We start from the raw sequence: 24,257 nt of genomic DNA, 5'->3' as shown, positions 1-24,257 counted from the left end.
CAGTGTGAGGCACGCTGGAAATGCATTGCTACGGGTGGGCAACATTCTGCAGCAGGGGCCTGGTCAATATTGAGCTGGAATGGTCCCTTTGAAGACAGTAATTCTACCAACAGCCTGTGCTCCCAACACGGCTGCAGTCCCACACATGCAGTCCCATGCAAACAGTCAGCAGGAAGGGCAGGAGGGGAAAGGATGCGTATCGGTGCCGCCTCAGGACGTCCCCCGTCCTGCCCCTCCTTCTGGGCAGCTCAGAGCCCACAGACTCATGCAGACAAAGCCGTTACCGAAAAGACAAGACACAGCTAGGAGGTTGTCTGGCTTCTTCGCCCGTTTGCATTTGAGACAAAATGGGAAGATTGGGGAGCCAATATTACAAATATTTACAAAATATTGTACAAGCACATTGAACGCAGCTGTCCCCATCCCTCCCCCCGCCCCGGCATCCACGCAAAGGGTTTTCTGAGGAATGCTCCAAACAGCCAAAGCCATAGGCAGTAATGGAGACCCAGACCGGGCCCAGGAAAAGGGTCCTTTTGTGACCTGTGCCATCTTTCTCTACAGAATTGACCTCCTGAGGCTTCTCACGCACCAAATCCCAAGGGGGCGGCATTCCCCGGCCCCACGGCCTCTGCTCCCAGACCGCTGGCTCTTCCCAGGTAGAGCACAGCCAGGGGCCTGGAAAAAGGGGGGGGGGGTTCTCACGGCACACAAGGAGTACAGCAGCAGGGAAGTTGAACTCACCACCACCTACTTCTATCACCTGCAAAGGAAAGTGGCCTGGATTCCAGGGGACAGAAGGCAAACGGCAGAGCCGCCTGCTCTACTAAGGAGAGGCTGGCTAGCACCCAGGTTCAATCCTGCCTGAACCTCCATGCTGTGGCTCAGCAGACCCCTCCTGGAGCAGCAATCAGAGTCCAGGGAGACCAACTGCTCAGGGGCCCGGGTGCTCCCGTTTGGCAAAGAGGCCGCTAGTCGGGGGCCCACAGCTGCCTCTGCCAATAGAACACAGAGGATGGCCAGCGGTCCCTTGGCAGGCCAGACTGCAGGCTGCCAAGGAAAGAGGCCTGCCAGTTCACTCCATGAGCAGCCTCTGATGCCCCCAACTGCCCCGAGGTCATTGGGTCCCCATGCACTGGCCATCTCCCTGAGCCCCAACGGGGCTGCTTTGGCCTCAAACCCTCACTCTGCAGAGCAGAAATCTTCCAACCTTCTTGGGCTACGGACGGGACGGAAGAACCTGGGCCAGATCCACAGAAAGGAAGACGTGCCAGAGGAAAGCTGCTGCTTCAGGTGCCCTGCGCTCTGCACCAAAAGCACCCGGCCCAGAATGGCAGGGATCGGCCCTCCCCGCCAAGGCCCACCACGCAGGGGTTCCATCGAGGAGGATTTGAGGACACATCTCCCTTGAGTCAAACTCAGTGCCTGGACTTGCAAGGGCATCCTCTGGCCCCTGAGCCTTTGTGCAAATCCTGCTCCTGCCGCAGGCACTCTGCCCAGCGGTGCAGCGCCATCACCCTCCAGGGAAGCTGGGAGGCTGGCACTCGGGCCGCAAAGGCCAGCTCATGGGGCCCCCTACCAGAACCTGGAGGAGGGGAGTCCTCTGGAACCTGCCAGAGAAACTTTCCCCACCCAGGGAGCCGAGGAGGAAGGGCAGCACAAGGACAGGCAGAGCTGCCGGACAGGCCTCAACCCCTCAAGAGGCAATCGCCCCATTATAGCCATAAACTTCTCGATTCCTGGAATTCAGACTTTTACAGCCATCCAGACTTATTCTACCCCAGAAAACCTCCAGTGATCCCTTTACCAATTAAGTGGGTCCCTCATTTGAACTGATCCCTGGTCCCAGCAGGCACGGGGGTGGGGGGGGTCAGAGGGTTGTCCTTGAAGTGATGTCACCCAAGTTCCAAGCGGGCACCCGAAGACTCTGAAAGTGGGTTACTGCAACCCCCCTTCGGTTTCATAATGATTGATATATTTTAAAGACACACAAGCACGCAACCCCCCCTTAATAAATTACAAAGAAGCACCGCTAGGGAGCCCCCCTTCTCATCAAGGGCTTCCACGTCACGCAAGCTGCAGCAGTCACTGTCACAGGCAGATCCAGAGCAACGGGAGAAAAGGTCCTGGTGCCTTCCGGAGAGGAGACGGGCCAGCTCAGCCCTCCTGCCCGCCGCTTGCGCCACTCTCTTCCCACTGGCCTCATCAGCCGGTGGGCTGGGGTGGAACTCCTAGCACACGGTGGAAGCAAAGGGAGCGGCTCTTCTGCCGCAACCGGTCCTGCCAACCGCTCTGCCCGCCACTGGCTGGAGGCTGGTGGTGCGACGGGCTGTGGGCAGTGGCAGCGGCAGCAGCAACAGCAGCTCCCCCCACGGAGGAGGCAAAGGCCACGGCCGCCCTAAGAGAGGAGACAATGGCACGGGCTCTGGGCCAGGGAGGGCAGAGCTCACTTGAGCAGGGAAATGTCGTCGGCAAAGTCATCGTGGCCGCGGCGGAGGCAGCGCAGGCAGCGCCACTGCGAGACCATGAGGCAGAGGGGGAGCATGAAGAGGGCGCAGATGGCTGCCATGATGTACGCAATGGTCATCAGCGTCGACTCATCCGTCTGGGGGATGTTGTAGCCACAGTCCTCCATGTTGGGGTGCAGGAAAGGCCCGTCCACTGCAGCCGTCCGGAATGCATCCTGCGCTGAACCCAGGAAAGAGAAGAAGAGGTGAGATGTGAGACGTGAGCCCCGCGCAGGAGCCAGCTGGGCCCTGAAAAGCGTGTGGGCCTGGTAACCTGGGGGCCTGGGGAGAAAAAATGCTCCGAGCATGTTGGAGAGCATTTCAGAACCTGCCACCGAGAACAGCTTTGGGGCTCAGCCTGAGCTCCATCTTCATGCTGGAGGGGGAGCAAGGCATGACCTGGGCAGTGACCCGAGGGGCAGAGGAGCTGTGCAGGTCAGAGGCACCCGAGCTGCTTCCGTGGGGAAGTAGCAGACGCTAGCGCGGTGAGACCTACCGTGGCAAGTACTGACAGCGAAGCCAATGCGCTTCTGAGCCCGGTCAAAGACCACGTAGAAGCCCTCCATGATCACGGCTCCCATGACGGTGCCGGTGGAGGACTGGGAGACGGCAAACTTGTAGCATTCGTCCTGGGAGGTGGCCACATCCTCAACAGGCCTCAGGTATTGCTGAGAGGGGAGGAAGCAAAGACGAGTGAGTCCTGCGACGGGTTTCCCTGTTCTTGGACGTGAACGTCCGGGGCTGCCTCTTCAGGCCAGACCGCAGGAGGTAGCTGGCGTTCCCGGGAGGAACAGAAAAGCCGTCTGCGCACACTGCCTTTGAGGCGTCCATCACTTCCCAATTCCTGCGTCAAGGTTAGTTCAGATGAAGCCTGACGATTTCTTTGACAGAGCTGCAGGAACCTATGGACTGGAAGGACCTTGGGGCTCATCTGGTCAAACCCCCTGCCAGGCGCAGAATCCCACCCCTTTGGACAGATGGCCATCAGGCCCACCTAAACCTACCTCTTCCCAAGGACGTCTGTTCCATTTTTTCTGACGTCCAGTCAAAATGTGTTTTGTGGTAATTTAAACCCATTTTCTCACCCTGCCTTCTGGGATGACTCTGAACAATTCTCTCCCGTCTTCTACAAAACACCATTCGGATATTTGGGGACGCCCATCGCGCCTCCCCAGTTTTCCCTTTCCCGGGCCAAGTGCACCCGGTGCCTCCGATGCTGCTTCGACACTTCCCGCCCGGAGCCCCTGCCCTCTTGGCCGCTCACCTCGGGGCCCACTCCGGCTTACCAGCATCCCAGATTCCTTCCTAAGATGTGGTGGCCAAGGCTGGACTAAATGCTCTAAGCGTGGTCTCACCCATGTGCAATAACGAGGAATGACGACTCCCCTTGATTTTGATCCCTGCTGCGTTTTTCCTCCTGGCTTGCCAGGAAGTGCTAGGCAACATCCAGAGCAAAGCTCAGAAATTAACCCATGGATCAAATTTACTCTTTGAAAAGATCTGATGCATTTTTTAAACAAAGTGTTGTCTTCACAAAGTTCTATTCTGAACCCTTATTAGAGGCAATGTCAGTATTATATTGTCACAACTGTGCCTAAAAGAATACAGGTAGCCCTCAATCTATGATCATTTGTTCAGCGACCATTCAAAGTTACGACAACGCTGAACAAATGGTGATTACGAACATTTCTCAGAGTTCCGGCCATCCCAGCACTTCCAGAGTCACACAATCATGATTTGGGCACTTGGCAACTGGCTTGCACTTACAACCAGTTGCAGTGCCCCGTGATCACAATCCCCATCTGCAACCTTCCCTGCTGCCTTCCCCAGAAAATCAATGGGGATGCTGGCAGGGAAGGTCACAAGTCACTGGGGTAAGTTTCCCCCACCCTCCATTTGCCTTCCCCAGCCCCTCTGTGCTAGTGCCATGCCAGCCACTTGTGCACCCCTGCACCCCTCCCCCACCCTACACCGCACCTCTCACATCCTCACGAACCCTCCCCAACTCTTGCCATGTCTCGTGCACCGCATCCCAGTCCCTCACCCTCTCTCACTCCCTCCCCCACCTGGCACTTGTGACTTACCTGCCTGCCAGCCTGGGGCTTGCAACTTCCTGTCAGCTCTCCACTGACTTTTGTTGTGGGAAGCCAGCAGGAAGTTGCCTCACTTAATGACTGTGGGGTTCGGTTAACGACAGCAACGGGGATTGTAGGGATTGCTGTTGCTAAGCGATGTGGTTGCGCTTTAGGACCGCATCGCTTAGTAATGGAAATTCCGGTCCCAATTGCCATTGTAAGTCGAGGACTACCTGTAATGTTACAGGTGCACCAGGCTCTCTTGCACAAGAAACTATTTTTAGTCTCTGAGTTTTTAACAGCAAACTTTTCACGTTGCTTAAAATGTGTTTTTGAAAAGAATGGAAGATTCTATATTTCAATAGTTCAGAAAAGCTTCAAGTTCTCAGCGTGAAGGCTGATAGGCTCCATGCCATAATGAATGCGAGCCCAAAGTTCAAGTCCTTGAAGGTTAGCATTTTTCCAGCTTCTCTGCAAAGCCAAAAGAGATGATTTGTGCCACTGATATTCTCAGCTGACCTTCCTTCCTGCTCCCCACTGGACTCCGCCTTCTCCCCTGTCCAGGACTTCTGATATTGCCCTCCAAACAGACTGCCCCCCTCCTTTGGCTGCTGAGAACCTGGCACCCACCTGGGGCAGGATGCTGATCCGGAAGGAGTGGTTAGTGGTCTCGCCCATCAGGTAGAGCGAGATGACTGGGAAGATGTTCCAGGGGGTTGTTCCCACTTGCCAGCAAACCAACTGCTCCCCCAGCCAGAAGCCATCCGGAAACTTCTCTGTCTGTGGGGTGGGGGTCAGAACAGGAAACTTCTCAGCACAGGACAGCCCCCAGCAGACTCTGGGACAGCCCCCTGACTCCCCAAAGTGGAAGCTATTTCAAGTTCTGGATGGCTTGTCCTGACCCCCCACCCCCGGCAGAGCTAACTTCCACACCAAGAGACCTGCTCCCTTGCTTCCCATCGCTTCCCCAGCTGCAGACCTGGCAGGGACTGAGCACAGTTCCTGGACAAAACCAAAGATGCCATCGGGACATCCTGCCTGCTTGCCTGCCTGCGCGCACTTGCCCTTGGGGTGGGGGATGCTGGTTCTCAAGTGGGAGAGGAGTCCCCTGCCCACGCCCCACCTGCCCAGGCGTCTCTCACCGAGGAAGCTGTCTTGATGGACTTCACGGCTGCCTCAAAGACCTTCCGGGGCAGCCTCAGGTTGGTGGTGCCACTGTCCACGATGCTCTTGTCGTAATTGTACTGGGGAAAGAGGTCCCAATTCAGGCTCTGGCTCCGTGTTTGCACAAGGGACCAGCCTGAACCCTGGCAGAAAAGCTGCTCGGGAGCCAGCCAGGCACTCTCTGAGGGAGGCAAGGAGATCGGGGTGCTGATGCTCCCCAACCCCACAGCCCAGTTGAACCTGACCGACTCAACATGGGGAGCCTGTCAGCCTCGTGGGGTAAACCAGACAGGAATCACATCCAGATGAGCTAATTCTACTTTATCGTAAAGCTACATTGACAGAATCTTGCAAATCTGAAAATACAATTCTCCCCCCCACCACAAGAAACTAGGGACGGTCTCTTCTAACCCTCTTGCCCTGCCCACTATCCAGCTGTGGGCTATGCCGTCTCTTATCTGACTGTTCCCTGGACAGCATCTCTTGGCCCCATTTCCCAAGGTCTTTCCCACACGCCATTACACGGCCCTTCCTCCCCCACATTCTGAATCAGCAGCCCCTTCACCTCCTTGCAGTCCATCTGGAGATCCTGCCCGTTGATCTCAATCTTGACTATGACAACCTCATAGTACCATTCCTTCCGGATGGGCGTGTACCAGATATTGCCCCTATAGAGGGTCTGGTCGATGCCGCCAATGATCTGTGAGGAAAGGGGGACACAGAGCAACTCTTAGGGGCAGGAGGCAGAGGGCCCACCCAAAGTGCAGCTGGCATCCCTGCCTACATCAGGAGCAGCTGCCCCTTGCAAACCCCTTTCTCCGCTTACAGAGTCACAAGCTGACCCGTACGGAGAAAGAAACACTCTGCAGGCACTTGCTGTAGCCCTGCCTTCTCTAGACCTAAACACTTTGCATATGCTTAGAGGTGCTCTCAATTGGAGCCTGCTCTAAGGCACAAAAACCACTTCTGGGGCACATTTAAAGGCCATGATACCGAAGCAGAGAGCAACCATCTGCCAGCAAAAGGGAAGCAAGGCCTCCCGCCACATGCCCTCACCATGCTGCCCCCCACGGATGCCAGGGTTTCAGAGTCGTTGGTCGGGAAGCTTGCTCCGCACAGCTGCAGGGAGAAGATGTTGGCCACCTGGGTTTGCTTCACCAGCGAGTCAAAGAAGGGCTCCAGGCTGTCATCCGGCTAGCAGGAGAAAGAAAGGCATGGAGCAGTGTGGCTGGGCTAGAGGTCACTGTCCAGTCCAGCTGGGCTTCGCCAGAGCATCCTCACTCAGCTGGAAAGAGGGATCAGGTCAGGGCCGTGACCCCCCTTCTCCCACTTCCCCCTCAACAATATATTGGGACTGCATCTCCCAGAATTCCTAGCTGTCTGTACATTATGGGAAGCACTACTCTAAAACATCTGGCGGACAGCGGAGGGAGGGGGGCTGGATGGTTTCAACCATCCTCTTGAACTAGGCAGGGCCTGGGGATCCTCTTGGCATCAACGCTGGAGCTTGCGTGCGAAGGAGGATCTTTGCAGATTCCTCAATCCAGCTTGGACAAGTCACCCCCAAATGCTTGGGATGGGACTCACACGAGGGAGTCCAAAGTGCAGGGCTGTGCCCCAGAGCAGGCTGGGGACTAATTGCTGGAGAGCCCCAAGGGGGCCAGATTCCGCTTGGCGCGGCAGAAGTAAGAGCGAGAGAGGATTCGCCCTACCTTTGGCGCACTTGGCCTAAGGGCAGTTCAGAAGAGAAAACTGCCATTGGAGGGAGAGGCTGGCTGCCAAATGCGGCTGGGAGGTTGATTTACCAGGATAGCCCTTTTTTGACTGGGGCACACCTTTCTGAAACACCCCCTTAACAGACTCTCCTCATTACGGCCCAAATCAACCAGCCGATATTCTGCCCAGGAAAAGACAGCGTCACTTTGCTGCTTGCATGAAATGCCTCCTAAGCGATGTGCCACAGGCTAAAAGAGGCTCACCCGAGCAATCTCGGCGTATGCCAAGCCCAGAATGCCTTCCCAGTTGGAGCCGTTGATAAAGAACTTGTCCGACTTGATGATGGCGGCGATGTTGGCACGGACTGTGACGTTTGGGCCGTGAGGGATGGCCACCAAGTCAGTGCCAAGCTCTCCTTCCCACTTCCCCTGCGTGTAGGGCACATAGACACCCTTCCGCAGATCCCGGTAAGTGCTGGAGCTACAAGAGACACAGGCAGAAAATTCAGGGCGCACCCTCTGCACAGCCACGTCGCTCCAGACAGCCCGAACAAGAAGAAGAGGCCAGTCTCAGCGTTCAGTTGTCCTCTCAGAGCCAAAGCTCACAGCCAGCCAGATGCTCGAGGCACAGAACACAGAGGGAGCAGGTGTGGGGGAGAGCAGCGCAAGAAACCCCATCAGGTGCAAGCGCCTTGCTGAAAAGCAAGCTGGGGGAGCTCTCCTGCGGGGGCAACCCTCCTCCCTCAGCGGCTCACATGGCTGGCCTTGCATACTCACAGCTGGCGCTGGTAGTAGCGCTGCAGAAACTGATGGGGGGCAGCGCCCACAGCAAAGTTACTGCTTCCTGTGTCTACCAGGATGTTCAGCTGGAACAGAGAACAGCACGGGGTAGGCTGAATCTGTGCACGTAGGAGCTGCGAAATGTCTCCGCACCCACCTCACATTTTACCAGACCAGTGTCGGTTTCCAGATGCAGTGGCTATGACTACAGCTCTCACTAGCCCAGAAGATGTGCTCTTGAAGCATCAGGCAAGTTCTTTGTGTGCTGAAACCAGCAGGTGCAGAAACAGACAAGCACGAGGTCGTGGCTTTATCCATTATCTCTTTTCTGCAGCACCGTGGTGCAGCGCCGTGGTGGCGAAGGGCCGCTGCCAGCTTCGCGTGTTACCCTGCTGGGAGTTCCAGCTTGAGCGGAAGCAACGCGATGGTCAACAAGAGGATCTCCCTCCCTGCTCAGGGACAGGGAGGCCAAGCCACCCCACCCCAAGGTGGCGATGATCGCAACTGGAAGGGGCCTGCCTTTCCAGAACGGTCCGCAGCTGGCAGAGGGCCAGCTAAAAAAGATGGGGCATTTCGAGGCAGCAGAGCCTCTGAAGCAACTGAAAAACTTCCCCGAGAGAGGGCCGAGTGCCCTCTCTCTTCCCCTCTGCCCAGCAGCTCAGGTGAGAGTTCCTCCCCAGCACAAGGTCACATAAAGCCAAGAAGTCTTTGAAGATCTTCATGTGAGATAGGCGGCTGTATAAATACAATAAATAAATACAATAAATAAATAAATAAATGTCCCATCCTTTGCCGCGGCTACACCAGCCTACCATTTACACATCTCCAGCCGGCAGTTCCGAGAAGAACCACGCGCACGTCAGTCATCCTGACCAGGTCGCGAAAAGAAGACAGAAACGCGCTGTATCGTTCATACCGCATTTCACCGAAACTCACCGTCCTCCCAATCCCGAGGGTGGCTCCCTTAAAACGCCCACCAGCAGCCAACAGCTGCTGCGCCGGCATCGGACCCCTCCGGGCCAGAACGCATCGAGGGTCAGAGGCACCGAAAGAGCCACGAGCCCACGCGCAGAAGACAGCAGCTGCTGCGACTTTGTAGCGGGACTCGCTCTTCCCAGCCTACGTAACCGCCGGACTCACTCCGCCGCTCTCTAAAGGGCACCCGGCCACCGGGCAGGCGACCCTGATCCTGCGACAGATCCAGAACGAGGATCTGGGGCAGCGACCACGGACAGCAGGGCTCCTAAGAGGTCGCCACAAACGAGCCCCCGGGAAGGGGGAGGGGAGGGGGGGAGAGGAGAGGAGAGGAGAGGAGGCGGCCCAGCCTCAGGACTCGCACCGGGCCCTCTCCCGGAGGAGCCTCTCCCTGGCCGGGGACGGCAGGAACTGCCCGCTGTCCTCCGGGCCCCTCACCTGCAGCAGCAGGACAGCGGACCCCGAAAGGCCGCGAAGCAAAGCGCCTCGCCCTCCGCCCGGAAGCGCTTGGAGCGGCGCCGGAGCCTCCGGCCGCGGGCCGGCCACTCTCCGGCGGGCGGGCTCGCTAGGCTGGGGGAGCTCACCTTCTGCGGGGGGCTCCCCACCGTCATCTCCACGTAGTAGCCCTGCCCCGACTTGCCGCGCAGGTTGTCCACCATGGCCACGAAGCTGCTGGCGGCGGCGCGGCGGCGGGGCCGGTCCCGCTCCTCGGCCGAGCGCCGCGCCCGCCCCTCCGGCGGCGGGGGCGGCGGCGGCGGCGCGCCCGGCAGCGAGCTGTGCAGGGGTAGCCGGAGCCCGGCCGGCGCCGCCGGGGCGCTTCCGAGGCCGCGCGCCCCGCCGGAGCCCAGCCACAGCCAGAGCGCCAGCAGCGCCGGAGACATGCCGGGCGCCTCTGCGGACGAGCGGGGCGGGGGGCGGCGGCGGGAGCGCGGGGCGGCGGCTTCACAGCGCCGCGGCGGCCGCCGCCTCGGGAGGCATCTCTGGCAGCTGCAAACGGCGCCGCGGGGAAGAGGCGGCCGGGACGGCTTCGCACCCGGGCCCGCAGGGGGAAAGGCGGCGGCGGCGCGGACGCGAGGGTTTTCCTCCGCCGGAGCTCGCCGGGAGCTGCAGGCCTGGCCCGGAGAGGCGGGGAACGCGCCTTTGCGCACGCGGCGGGAGGAGGAGCTGCGCGGCGGGCGGGCGGACGGACGGCGCGGCGGCGGGGGCTTCTGCTTCCGGCGGCCCGGGGTTCCGCCCGCCCCGGGGAGCGCGTGGCCCGGGCGGCGCGGCGGGCGCAGGAGCCCAAGGCCTGCGGAGAGCCTCGCTGGCGCGCCCCTTCCCCTCGGTCGCCCGGAGAGATCGCGGGGGGCTCATCCCGGCCAAGCCGAGCCGGCGGCGATCGGAGGTGGCCACCTTGGCCCGGCAGGGCGGGCGGCGCGAAGGCCGCCCCACTTCCAGCCGCGGAGCCTGGGCAGCAGCTCCCTGACTCGCCGCCCGGTTGCTCGCTCCCCCGCCGGTGGGACAAGCCGGTTTCGCGCTCGGCGCCCGAAGTGGCCGTTCTCTGCCCCGCTTGCACGGACCTGCCAGGCGCTCAGGGCCTCCGCGGCCTCGCAAGGGAAGCCCGGGGCTGGCGGGCGGCGGCGCTCGGGCTTCTCCTCCCGGGAAGACGCCCGGCCACCCCCGCCCCGCCGCCCTTTTCAGGCCAAGAGATGCTCGGAGGCGAACTTGAGTCGGTTCAGTTTACAAGGCCCGTCGCGCGCAGCGTTTCGCCGCAAAGTAATTGCTCGGCTCCAGCCCCTCGGACGTCTCCCCGGCGCCTCTCCTCTAGGCTGAGGCGGCCCGGGGCAACGCGGGCGCCCGCGGGAGGGAGCAGAGGGCCGCGCCCTTCGCCGGGCAGACGGAGGCGGCCTCGGCCCGCCTACGCGCCCTCCGGCGCGAGCCCCTGCCAGCCGGGGGCGAACGCTTCCCCAGAGACCGCTGGCTCCGCCGGCGCTCTCCGCGTGCGGCCCGAAGCCCCAGAACCCGGAAGCGAGGTCCCCGCGCCCGCCTCGAGCAGCGGGTGCAAACCAAGCCATGACATCGTATCGCCCCGCCCCGCCCGTTTAAAACACGAACCTCGCTGCGTTGGTTTGAGCATCAGCAGAAGAGCTTCCCCACGTTACGGCCCCAAGCGCTGGCTTGCTGGCCGCCAAACTAACCTAACCCACTCGGCTTCTGCACTGGCTTTGCTCGCAGCCCTGATCTTCGGCCCCCTTCATTACCCATTGCAAGCAGTTTCTAAGGTGGATTTCCTCAACATGCTATGTATCTGGACCACCCTGCGGCCTTTAGAAGGGTTGGCTTTCATCGTGCTGATGCCTCAGCTTTTTCTTCCCGTAAGAAGAGGCCTGGGATCGCCCCTCCCTTCTCTGGGCAACAGAAACGTCCGGGGGGACATTAAAGTTTGAAGTGATTCAAGCCGGTTTGCCTGGCTGCCACGGGGTAAGTCCAAGGATCCTTCTGGTCAAGCCCCTGAGCGTGATGCTGCAGGCAGCGCCCTGCCCCCCAGTCCACTCTCTGGACAGAGGAGGACTCTGTTCTTAAACCGAAGCAGCGAGTTAGTTCCACAGAAGTCAGAATGCAGGACTAATTCTTTATCTTCATCCCTCTTAGAAATGCAAAAATGGGACACCCTGATCCAAAGCGTTTCAAAGGTAAATCTGGAAGGAATCCCTCACGACTAGACAAACATGGCAAAAGGAGCAAATCGGCAAGTGCAGGGTTATCTGCGACACTCTTGGACAGGGTTAAGTCAAATTACAGGATTGCAGCTAGCAGGAGGTCAGGAGAGAAATACAGCACAGCCAGTCTTCACAGCAAAATTTTACCAGTGACTTCAGCCTAAACTGTTCCTCCCCCCCAACCAACAGGGACAAGCACGGAAACCGCCCTCCGGTACAAATGGCTCCAACACCCCAGGGGAAAACGCGCGGTCTTCTCTGCGGCTGAAGCGTCAGCAGGAGCAATGTGCCAGCTGGCGTGCCTCCCTCTTCTCCCCAGGGAGACAACCCCCCCCAAGGCAGCTTTGATGCCCTGGTGTTCCGACCTTAAGGCCGAGGCAGCCACTCCAAGCCAGAGCCTCCCGTGATCCTGCCAGGGCAAAGCCGCAGGGACGGCTTTCCAGGCATGAGCAGCACTGCCGGCTCGTCTTCCTGAGGGATCGGGCTGACGGGGCAAGGGCAGGACAGCGAGGTCCCCAGCCTGCAGACTCCAGTAGCCAAAAAGGAAAATCCAGCCGAGGGTTGGGGTGGCTGGACAGAAAGCCAGGGCAGGCTTCGAACTGCACCAACCTACCTCTGTGGGGAAGTCTGACTACCCCCCCCCGGCAGTCGAGGCTGCCAATGAGAAACGTGGGGTTTCAGCAGAGCCTGTTCCAAGATTGTCTGAAAACCTGAGTCCTGACTTCTGGGTGACCCAAGAGTGTATTTCCTTCTTGCGTCCCTCCCTCCCCCCACCCCCAATCTGTTTCCAGGAACCTGCAGGGAGGGGCCAGCCCAGCCTCAGCAAGCGTCCTCCCAAAATTCATGCACGTTGCCAGTCGGGGTCACGAGTGGCCTCCAGCTGGATGCTAGGGTGGTGCAGTCCAGTCTCTTGGGGGAAAGCCTTCAGTGCCAAGTCAAGCGGACAGTCCTCTGCAGGAGCCCTCTTTCTGCCCACCGCTTCTGTGCCCTGCTACAGGGCAGTTCAGCAAGGCGCCTCCACACTGGGCAACCCAGTCTGTCAAGGAAGAGGTCGAGCAAGCCGAGCAAGCCGACCGCTTCTGCCCTGAAATTCTCTCGCTGCCTTCTTGCCACCAAAGCGGCGCCCACCGAGTGCCTTCTCTTCTTTTTCAAACGCAGGCCGGGTCGGAGGAAGCAGAGGGCCTCTGCAACTGAAGGAAGGATTCTCTGGAGCCGTGTTTCAGGGCTGCTGCCAGCCTCCCCTGGCATGCCCAAGAGCCTGGCTTGCCTGTCCCCCTCGTCATGGCCCCGTGAACCTGGCCAAGCCCTGCAGGTGCCAAAGAAGCCAGCTACTTGCCCTTGCCGTTCCAAGAGTGCATAGCAGGCAGAGCAGCAGCAGCTGGATAAGCCACCATAAAACCCTTCTCTGAGACCCCCCCCTGGATTTCAGATTCAGGCTGAGGTAGCCTGCGAGGTATGCCCCCTCCCCACCTAGGCTAAAAGAGGAGTGCTCAGAGGGTTACCTTTGCACCCCTTGTTCTACCCAGAGGCTATGCTGTTCCCAACGGCTACTGGCAAGACTTCCCAACCCAACCACCAGCCGGCCAGCCCCTGAAGGCCTTCACTCCCTTTGCACAGGAGGGCAGAAGAATTGGGGCCACAACGCATAGACAGCAGACAACCATTAACAACGGTTGGGGGGCTTCTGGAGACAGAGGCCGACGCAGCACCTCTTCAGTGCTTCTCCACGGATACCATGCTACCGTTGACTTTGTTCTTGGCCCGGCCCTTGAAGGAAAAGCGCTTGATGAGGCGCCGAGAGAAGCTGCCAGATTTCTTCCTGGGGGCAGAGGCTGTGCCAGCGCTGGGCAAGTCATCGTGGGACTGGCTGAGGCCAGCCTCCTTCTGTTTGTTCTTCCTTCGGAAGATGAGCTTGGTGCCGCTTCGAAGGAAGCCCACTGCAGGAGGAGGAGAAGATGGTGACCCAGAGGAGAACCGTGTGACCCTGGGCTCTCCTGCTTGTGGCAGAAGCTCCAAGAACCTGAGTCCCGGCTGGAGAATAACCCGGAGCCCGGCTCCTGAATCCTGGCTTTAGATTCCTTGGAGTCCTGGCTACTCCTACAGAGAAGGAGGGCCCAGTTGGTCCCCCTCTGGAAGAAAGCTGGCCTCCTACCACACATACCCCTCACCTTTGTGGTCTTTCAGACTTCGGGTCTCCAGGGTACCTGTTGAGCCAGTTTCAGATTCCACGTCATCCACTGAGGGTCTCTCGGAGATATCTGAATGTGTTGTTTCGTCCAGATCCTGGCTAGCCCTCTGAGGTGAACATGAGCTTCCCAACTGCTGCATGGGATCAGAGATACTTGACATATGTTCTGACAGACCAGCCATGATGGAATCTTGCTGGATGGGATTCCCCAGTGAGACAGCATAACCAAGGGAGAGGGCTGTTTCGTCCTGGGTGATTGGGACCTGCAGGGGACGGGACAGTGAGAAGCTGAAAGCCAAAGGGGTGGCGGTCCCCTCGCTCTTGTTCTTCTCAACAAAGGAGCTCCTAGAGTGGTTCTGGAGCTGGGCGGCACAAAGTCCAGTCAAATAAATAAATAAAAATAAGCAAGTAGCATCAGCTCTTAACCAGGCAAATTGCTGGTTACCTTGGAAACTCCCGAGATGATCAGCGTACTGCGCTTGGTTGGGGTCTTCTTCGCAGATTTATTGGTCAGATCTGTCAGCTGCCTGATGGCTGTCTCAGCCACTGGATCCAAGCCGTTGGACACACAGCTGCTCCCTGGGTGAGGAGAGACACGCTGCTCCAACATGCCAATTCCACAAGGTGGCTCTGGCAAACTCCCATGGCTTTGCACAGGCTGAGCGGCATCTTTTGTATCCAAGGTTGCTCAGGGTGATGTTAAGCATGGTGGTACCTAATTCTTCCTCCAGGCCACCCAGCGAGGCAAGTGGGACTAAAAACATGGTGGCTGGCCTAAGTTAACTCAGCAAACTGTATGGGGATTTAAACCGTCTGTTAAGCAATTCTTCCTATCCGGCGCTCTAAGCACTTCCTCAGGGTGACCTAGTGCCTTCTGGTTGTTTTGAACTCTTACCCCTGACCCACAGGGTCAGGGAGTCCAAAACATCTGGAAGGCACCGAACTGCCCTCCTGGGCAGCACTGGCTCCCGTCCCCACGTCTAGTTCCATCTGAGGCCAGAGAGAAGGAAGCTGGCGAGAAACTAGAGAAGCAGGCGGTCTGCTTCTTCAGAAAGGTCTGTCTCCATGCAGGAGGGGCAGCACCGTCCCTCTCACCATCCCCATAATGGTCCTTTTCTGGACAACGTGACTCACTGCTACTGCAAGGAGACGCTCTGCTGGTGTAGCCGTTTTCTGGAAGCATTGTGGTCACCTTCTCTGTGACTTCCACTTTGGATGGAGATCTCGAGGGTGAATCTAGGGTCCAGGAAAAAGAAGGGTCAGCAAAGCTTCAGCCAGATCTGGCGAAGGCCTCCCTTCAGCACTACTGGGGAAACACACCACTGATACTTGTGCAAATGAGGGTGCTCTGCTTTGCGCTGGAACAATACCATCTCCAAAGGAAGGCGGGGCCTGCTGTTTCAAGAGGAATTCTGGCACTGTGCAGGGGCTACAACATGAGGATTGCTCCCTCCTTATTGCCCAAGCTGGAAGCAGCATTACTGTCCGGATCCACGTGAACAGGATGCTCTGCAGCCACAGAGCAGCTGGCTGACGGTCTGCAGCCTGGCTGGTTGAACTCAGGGCAGCTTACCAAGCTTGCAGTCCAGTTTGGGCCTGGACTGGATGGTGGTGACGGTGGTGACAATAGTGCCATCGGGCATTATGGTACGGCCCATCTCGATCTTCTTGGTGGGAGTGATGCTGGTGCGCAGGGAGGATGCAGCCTGGAGCTCTGGCAATTCTTGGTGGAGCAGCTGCCAAGACAGCCAAATACAGCTCAGAAAAGCAAAGGCAATGCCTGGCAAACCAGCTTCACGTACACATACACACACAGGAAGATTCAGCCATCCTAAATTGTCTGCTTTGGAGCTATCAGCTGAATCGCACTGGCTGCCAGCAGCTCACCACACCCGGAAAAAGAGCACGGAGACCTTTGAGGGATGATGCGGGACATCATTCTCCACCGGGCCGGGACAGGTGGCTTATTTTGGGTTTATGGCTTGAAAAATAAGCCATGCAGACACATTAAAAACATTTAGTCGTATCTGTTATTTGGATTTCTCCCGTCCCTGCACTCAGAATGAACGCATTTTGTTTAAAGGTGAGAAAGTGAGAGTTCAGTGAAGCAGAACTCAAAGCATAAAGCAAGTCAGATGACCATGAAATACATATTTTAGCACTGAATTCTGGACTCTCACCTCCACGGCAATGGCTGCTGCTGCGGGCAGACTCTCGGCAGCCCCTGGACTCAGCGAGTAGAGCTGCTGCCCCCGTGGTTCTTTGGAGGAGGGGTCTATGGGGACAGCTGCAAATCCCAGAAGCACAGCTACGAGAAAAAACCAAGAGTGGGAGGCCCAGAGCCACAGCCTCTTCCCCTGCCCAGATGCCATCCGGAGCCACCCAAGAGAAATGCTCCCGTCTATCATCTGTTGACAGGCAGCTCACCTCAGCCACAGCCCACCCCTCTCTCTACTCTTCCAGGTCTTGGCATAAGAACTTACTAAGGAAGAGCTGACCAAACCCAACATCTGGGCTCAGTTTAGAGCCCCCCAGGCCCAGCCCAACTAACCCCCTCTGCCCAAGTCCTGCCCATAGATGACTTACCCTCTCCAGAAGTGCTGCCCTCAAACACTCTTAGCACCAGCTCTTTGCTCCTGGGACCGAGCTCCCTGTCCGAGGGAGGGAGGGAAGAGAGGGGCTGTGGTCATCGAGGCTGCCACCCTTGCCCTGCTAATTCTCTTCCTGGGATCAGGGCCATATTCTCACTGGCCCAAAGACTCAAGAGCTCCCCAAAGAAAGGAAGAGGGGCCTGAAGCAAAAACTGCCTGGGCAGGCAAGGGTGGTGAACAGGGGCATCTGGGCCTCCCCCTCAGGGGAGCCAACAACATGCCTGGGCATCCCCCAGTGAGCCAGGGGTGGTTTTACTGCCTTTAGGTCTCTGGCCACGACCCCCCCCACACTTCCCCCAGCCCTGTTGTGACCCAAATATGTAAAACCCAGGGCTCCTTACAGAACAAGCTTGCCAGGCCACTCCACCTCGGCGGCCGGGCTGGCTGGCACAGGTGCAGTTCTCTTCCACTGCCGAGGGCTGTCCAGCTCCGCCTCGCAGCACAGCAGCCCATTTCCTGAAAGAGAGGCCAAGGCTAGTGCAGCCAAAGCTCGCGTCGCTGGTCCTCGGGCTCGTTAATCTGCCCTGCTCAAAGCCACCAGCTTGAAAGAGCATTTCTCCCCTCCCTCTCAGGAGCCTCCAGCAGGTCACCCCTCCCCTCCAGGGGTGCCCGAAGGAGAGATTCCCCACCGCACCCCCTCAGCATCAGGAGAACAGAAGCCCGAAAGCGCCTGGGCACCTGGTACCTTGATTCTCCCGGGGGCCCAGGTGCAGAGCTCGCAAGTGCTGGAGGAGCATCTTGGGCATCAGGGGGGCCGCTGAGCTGGACAGAGGTCCCTGGGACAGCCTGCTACCGGGCTCCTAAGGAGGAGAACATGGGAGGTGGCTAAGTGGCTGGCTGGAGGATTGCCCCCCGTCTCTAAGCATCTGAAGAGGCCCAAGGAAAGTACCATAACTGCTGTTGTCGTTCTGTGTTCTCGCCTGAGCTGATTTGTTGAAGTTTGTTACATTTTATTTTGCCCAGAAGAGCAATGCAGAATTCTAATAAAGAAATGAAATGGACACTACCTTCCATTTCCAGAGATTGCCCTGGGTTCAAAGAGAGCAAGCTATGGAGATGCTGATCTAAACCTCCCCACAGCTCAGCCAACACAGTCAACGGTAAAGGATAGGTCTGGACTAAGTCCCGGAGGACCAGCCGCAGATCACCAGCTCCAGGCTGAAAGGACTGGTGGGTCGTTCGGTGTCAGGAGCAGATTCATTCCCATCTTTATGCACAGCCGGGGCCCTATTAAGTTTTCCCTCCCAACACTCTGCCCTTACCGCATTGGCATTTGCAATGCAGGCCTTCAGATTCACCATCATGGCTGGCTGGGTGCTGATAATGGAGTCTTCAATCAGGTTCTTTATAATAGACAGGTCCACCTTCCCATCATTGTCCTGCAAGGGGCACCAGGAAAATTATGCTGGACCACCTGGCAGGGGATGAGTCCTCTTCCTGAGGAGAGGGGAGAGCTGCCACCATAGGAACACAACCCTGGGGAGCCGCTCCTGTAGGCTCCCACTGCATCCCGGCAGATCAATTCTGCTCATCAAGCATTCACTGAGCACCCGTTGCACTGGGCAGCATTTTGCTAAGTGCCCAACATAGCGCAGGTCTTTCAGAAGGGCAACCGAGCAGACTGCGAAAACGCCTCCTCCCTGGACTACCGCAGGCGTGGCAGCATTTTCAGAGAGACGGAGAGGCCTCAGGCGACAGATAGGAAACCGTCTTCATCTGAATTTGGCACTGAGCCACACAGAACAGCCCACGTAGCCTTACGTCATAGGCAGACAGAGGCCGAGGGTCTATGTCCACCCCACCGCACCCCTGCCCAAGGCTGTGCTTGGCAAAGTACGCACAGCAGGCAGGCAGAAAGTCCCTCGAGTCTCCTTGGCAGAAGGAACAGCAGAGCTCCACGACAGGGAGGGAGGGAGGGAGGGAGGGGATAGCAGCGGGGCACCAAAATCATCCTGGCTAGGACCACGGGGGGGCTTTCATCCTACATTCCCTTGCCCCTTCTTTGCTTACGTCATGCGCCTGGAGCCGCGGGGGCACAGAGAGCTTCAGGTCGGGTCTGTCTTTGAATGCCCATGAGACCAGCAGCCCCTCATCCTCCACCTCCTCCAGATGGATCTCCAACTGGCCAAGAGGACAAAGCAGACATCAGTACAAATTGCCAGGCAGAAGATCATTTTATACCAACTCTAAGTTGGCTCTGATCACCTAAAATAAATCCCGTCAAAGGCTGTTAACATCCAGCAATGCAGCAATGCGGAAGCCAGTCTTGTACCAAATGCAACCAACCCCATCCCGCCCCTGTGCCCCACGACAAGCCCATGAAGAGCAAGAGGGGGGAGGGTTTCCAGCCCCCTCCTTCTGCCCTCATTACCTGGGCCTGCTTCACAGCCAAGGAGACGCAATAGGTGTCCATGGACACAGCTGCTGGAGACTGCTGGGCGACCAAGACAGGGAACTGCACCGTGTCAGTTGAAAGGAGGCAGTGCAACACCTGGACGTGAGGAGAAAAGGGGGAGGCCGTCACAACGCACCTCCCCAGAGCCACCCCAAAAGCAGAGCAGCAGCAACAGCCTCCAAAGTCCCCCCAGCACCACTCTCAATCCTGCTCCATCTAGAGTCAGGGCAGCGATAGTGGAGCTTGGTAAATGCCGCCCCATCAGCTTTAAACTTTCAGAAAGAGCTACTGAAGACATCTCTCGTGTTGACTGCAGTCCAGGAAAAAGGCTTTAATTAATTCTTCCTGTCCTCTTTTCCTGCCGCAGCCTTCCAACAAAGCTGCTGAACTGGAAAATGGAGATGTCCCAGAATCTAGTAAATAACAGTTTTCAGGAGTGGGGCTCTTAGCAAGAAAACAGGATTAGGGATTGTCCCATCCCTGCAGTTTTACAGGAAAAGAGGCTAATCCGCCCAATTCCTGACCTTAATCCAGATTGCTCTCCTAGAGCCGCTCTTCGTATTAGACGTTAGAATGACAGAGATACATCCGCACCTCTTTGCTATCACGTTATAATATCTATTTGACCAGGAGTTTTAAACCCTGGCTGTTTAACTAACTGAGCAAACTTGATTTCCATCCAGGTGAGCACTTGGCAGGCCTTGGGAGTCTCCCGGGGACTGCAGTGTTTCCCCTCCTTTACTCAGTAGAAGAGGAACCAACACTTTCAGAGCAAAGCATTTATCCGATCAACTGCCACCCCAGGACTGGTGCCCTCCTTATTTTCAGCGCTTCAGCTCCCGCACAACTAAATGTTCATTCCCAACCCAACATCTGGCTCCCGCAAAGAGCAACCCCCCCCCCCCATAATGCCACTTCTTTGATCGGGAGAGAAGGCATCTGCTGAGCTACCACTGGCTTCTCACACTCCTTCTGATCTTTGCTTCTCTGTCGGTTCACGTGCTGGGCACCCATTATCTTAGGTTAGCTGCTGTGATCCAAGAGCATGGCTGTCTCATGCCAGAGGGCAACCACCAAGGCCAGCCTCCCTCACCGCCTGAGTTTCAGGCCAGCTGTCATCACTTGGCAAAACCCATTGGGGCCCTTCTCCCCAGACCAAACTGGGGCCCCCTCCAGCTGCAGCTGACCATCTGAATTTCAGAGCGGGGCCCCACCAGCCCGTGACCCTTACCCACAATCAGGATGGGCTCCTCATCCACCCTGCCCTTGATTTAAGCAGGTGCATGGCATACTGATGTAGACCAGGCAACAAAAGTTGCCCGGGCTGCCAACCAGAGTCCAGGTGGGAAGACTCAAGAGGGTGCTGACTGCGCGCAGGGCAGAAGCCCCCTTGACTGAAGTCTGAGAGCAGCTGAGCAGCCGGCCCCACCCTCCCCCCCACCCCCCAGGGCTATGCAGACTGCCGGGGAAGCTTTCCTGAGTTGGGAAGAGCAACCAGGGCAGGCGGGGAGAGATCCGAGAACCTCCTGGGTTCAAATCAGGGCCATGCTTTGTAGGCAAAGGATGTTCCCGCTCGCACCCCTCGGGATAACTCACCATCCTGCGATCCGACTGGTCGGCATAGGCCACGTGGCTGATAGTTACGGCCGGCAGCTGCCGAGGGCTTTCCTCAAACGTGATCTGGACTGAGCTCTGGGAAAGAAGCAGCCTTGTTAGCCCACAGGAGGAGCCCCAAGTGGCGAGGTCACGTCTCAGCCAGCACTTCTCTGCAAGGACCGACAAGCTGCCCCACCAGCAGCGATGGGGGGTCCAGTGGCAGCCTTCCCAAGGGCATCCTGCAGAAATCCACACCCGCCCCCTTCTTGGGCTTTGGGTGTTTCAAGCCCCAGTCTGCAGAAGGATAAGCCTGGCCCCCGCTACCACTCCAAGCTGGAGCAGCTGGCCGGGATGGCCGGGCTGCTGACAACACGCGAGACTTTTCTCAGCTGAATGTCAGCCCCAAGGAAACATTCACCTGCTACATTTCTACCCATGCTTGGACCTTGACCAGAAGACCAAGCAGCTTAGACAAGGACAGACTAAAGCAGCCCTGCTGGATCTGCTTGCTCAAAAGGAAGAGAAGTTGCTCTGCCCCGCTGGGAATGTCCTGGCCACCAAAATAAATTTGAGACCCCTGAACGTGAACAACCGGAAATTTCCACCACTCCTTCCTGAGCATTATTTGCAGCAGCAGCAGCTTGCTCCAGAGCAGCACCTCCAATCCGTGGGTTGGACGGAGCACCCAGGCAAAGCAGTGGCTGGGCTGCCATGGAGCTGATGCTAGAATGCCACCTTTCAGAGAAGGAGGGAAGACCGGGCTGCAGGAAGAGCCAGCCTCCACTCTCCTCTTTCGGACTCTTTCTGAGCAGGCAAGAGGAGGGCAGCTGGCCTTCTAGCTCTGCTTGTCGTAGTCCTAACACAGCCACACCCAAAGCAACAGATCCCGTTTTCTCTGCAAGAAAAGCACACTTCTGTAGAAGTCTCCATTCAGGGTCTGCAATACAGCAAACAGGCCAACTATTCCTGGACTGAACTTATACCAAGGAAATAGAAAAATAAACAGAGAATGTATGTACATAAAGCCTGTTACTGTCAAAACAGGGTACAGAGAAATATAGCTGCACAAACTGAATGGTTCAAGCTGGAGCAGCATGCAAGCCCCAAGGGGGCTGGATTGTGTCCACTTGGAAAAGAATAAGAGATAAATCACCAGAAAGGCCAGCGCCTCCTTGCCCCAGTGGTGATTCTGCCCAAGGGCCTGTCTTGCTGATGGAAAGGAGAGAAAGGAGGCAGTGCAAGAGAAGATGCAAGAAAACGCATGAACTCTTGCACACTACCTTGGCCTCCCTCCTCGGCACTGCTGAGAGTTACCTCTGCACCTGTGACAGAACCTGGTGAAACAGGCCTGCCTTTTTGTAAAGCCCTTCCAGGCTAGTTGGATGCAAAGGTGATGCACATCTTGATGCTGTTTCTCTACGGGACTGTTTCTGTGTGGATACTCTTCCACTGCAGAAAACTACGTATCTACTATCCAGCCACTCCTGTGACTTCCTGTGGGGAAAACATCAGATCCTCCGGGGGAAGATACAGGCAAAACAGGGCCACAAACATGCTCAGGAACACGGGGGACCCATCTTAAGAGGAAAAAGGGCAAATTCAGTCGGCAGATGCTGTGGTGGTAAGAGGTGGTTGCACTGTTCAAATACTTGAAGAGCTGGCAGGTTCTTTTGTATTTGTGAGAGCAAGGCCAGATTTAACGGCCAAAGTTCAAGGGGAACAGAGATCACCACCAGGTGAGTCAGCTCTCCCTTGCAAGCCATCTACTGGGACACCCGGCCCTGGGCTTCCGGCAAGGAGAGTGCTTCTGTCCTGGGGGCCTGCGAGATGGCCTCCTCCCTCTCCGCACTTCTCCACGCATTCTAGATTTCGGCGGAACCATCACAAGTCCAGGGGTTTCCCATCATTCTCCTTTTTGGGGAGGGGGAATCGCAAAGCCAAGCAGGGAAGATTTCGACTTGGGGCTCTGCGGCAGGTTTGTAGTCTGCTGTCTCCCCCCCCCGCTTTCTTTCTTTGGTAAGAATAGTGGAGTAAAAAGGCCCCGGTGAGAGAAGGCGGGCAGTGGCTCCTGAGTGGGAAAGAGCAGAGAGAGGAGAAAAGTAAGGCCAGCAGCACCTGGAGTCAGGGAAGGTGGGCGGGGAAGCAAATGCAGCTCTTTTCAGCCTTTCAGGCAGAACTTCGGGCTGCAAAGGCGGGAGCGGCCAACTTGGGCTTTTGCAAGCCAGGCCATTTCTCACTGCTTGTCAGCTAATTCTGCCACTGTCCTGTCCTCGCAAATGCAGTGCCAACAGCACCTAGGTGGTCCTGACCAAAAAACCAGAGCCTGCAGGGTCTGCAGCGGCCCCCCAGATCTCTGTAGGGTGCAGCTCCAGGAAAAAGGGGATGCCAAGCACGTCCCGGTGTGAGTAAAGGATATTCAGGTAATTGCACCTTTTCCAAAACATGTTGTCTTCTTTATGCAAATGCCCAGAGAGGCCTACAGTGACCTTTGATGTTTGCCGGGATATTAAAAAGGGTAATTATTTATTTATTTATCATTAAATTTGTAGGCCACCCATCTCCCCCAATGGGTGACTCTAATTAAGGGAGCTCTGACCAGCAAGGTGAAGTGCTGAGGACAGATCCCCAGAAGCTCAGAGCTCCTGTCTTAAAACCTGGGAACGGAGACCACCAGACCGTTTACGTCCGTTTCCTCGCCTCCCCCCCCCAATATTTAGGGTACCAAGGAACTTCTCCGCAGCTCCCAAATGCACGCACGCGTGGAGCCCCCCGCAGCCAGCTGGGTCGGTCCCCCGCGGGCCCGGCGGAGCTCGGCTTCCTCGACGGAGGGGAGCGGGAGCGGGAGCGGGAGCGAGAGCAAGCGAGCGATCGAGCGCGCGCCCGCGGCGCCCTCAGGACTGCCGCAAAAAAAAAAAGCAGAAGCCGGCCAGGCACGGCGCCTTCGCCACGCGGAGCGGGGAGCCGGCCGAGCGGGGGCCCGAGCCGGCTGGTCCCTCCCGGCGACAGCGGCCGCCCCCCGCCCCGCGGGCCTTCCGGCCAGGGGGCCGAGGCGAGGCGAGACCGCCCGCCCGCCCGCCCGCCCGCCGGCTTACCCCGTGCTGCCGGGCCTGGTGGTTGAGGGCGCGCAGCCAGGCTCGCTGCCAGTTCTCGCGGAAGGCGCGGAAGGCGAAGAGCGAGGCCAGCAGGCCGCGGGCCCCGGACGCCGGCGAGCGCGCCGCGCCTTCGCGGGCCGGCCCCCGGCGCAGCACGGCGGCCCAGAGGCCGGCGGGGGCGGCCGCGGGCGCCGCCGCCGGGCCATGTCCGCGCCAAACGCTGCGGGCGACCTGCAGGAGCCAGGCCGAGACGGTGACCAGGGAGGCGGCGAAGAGCAACAGCAGCGCCGCCCAGCCCCAGCCCCAGCCCCAGCCCCGGCCCGGCGCCGCTTCCATGGCGCGCCCGCCGCTCACGGGCCGCCCGGGGGACGCATCGCGAGCCTCCTGCGCGGCGCGGGCGCAGCGGGACGCGCCGCCCCTTCC

General features: G+C 58.1%; 2 protein-coding genes across 3 annotated transcripts; both read right to left on the bottom strand.

Moving 5' to 3' along the window:
• Nucleotides 1-305: 305 nt before the first annotated feature.
• On the bottom strand, nt 306-10,454 carry BACE1 (beta-secretase 1). Its single transcript, XM_088138851.1, has 9 exons — nt 9,798-10,454; nt 8,236-8,324; nt 7,723-7,939; nt 6,800-6,937; nt 6,309-6,443; nt 5,722-5,823; nt 5,210-5,359; nt 3,001-3,172; nt 306-2,685 (listed from the first exon to the last, which is right to left on the bottom strand). Exons 1-9 carry the CDS (start codon nt 10,092-10,094, stop codon nt 2,444-2,446), a joined length of 1,542 nt encoding a protein of 513 aa, XP_087994977.1. The 5' UTR covers nt 10,095-10,454; the 3' UTR covers nt 306-2,443.
• A 1,350-nt stretch (nt 10,455-11,804) lies between these two features.
• C2CD2L (C2CD2 like) lies at nt 11,805-24,170 on the bottom strand. Of its 2 annotated transcripts, XM_088138849.1 has the most exons (14): nt 23,835-24,170; nt 20,743-20,838; nt 19,123-19,242; nt 18,762-18,872; nt 18,014-18,130; nt 17,437-17,551; nt 17,093-17,207; nt 16,687-16,751; nt 16,281-16,408; nt 15,674-15,836; nt 15,235-15,336; nt 14,546-14,679; nt 14,081-14,363; nt 11,805-13,849 (listed from the first exon to the last, which is right to left on the bottom strand). In XM_088138849.1, the coding sequence occupies exons 1-14, from the start codon at nt 24,168-24,170 to the stop codon at nt 13,626-13,628; spliced, it is 2,109 nt and encodes a 702-aa protein (XP_087994975.1). In that variant the 3' UTR covers nt 11,805-13,625. The 2 variants fall into 2 exon arrangements, with proteins under 2 accessions (XP_087994975.1, XP_087994976.1); XM_088138850.1 differs by lacking the exon at nt 11,805-13,849 and having other exon boundaries at nt 14,103-14,388.
• Nucleotides 24,171-24,257: the final 87 nt, after the last annotated feature.

Source organism: Python bivittatus, unplaced genomic scaffold (genome assembly GCF_059951505.1).
Source record: "Python bivittatus isolate LINGU-HERP-01145 unplaced genomic scaffold, Pbiv_v1 ctg000320_np1212, whole genome shotgun sequence".
Classification (NCBI taxonomy): domain Eukaryota; kingdom Metazoa; phylum Chordata; class Lepidosauria; order Squamata; family Pythonidae; genus Python; species Python bivittatus.
The sequence above is the reverse complement of the archived record's forward strand: the minus strand, read 5'-3'. Positions and strand labels throughout refer to the sequence as shown.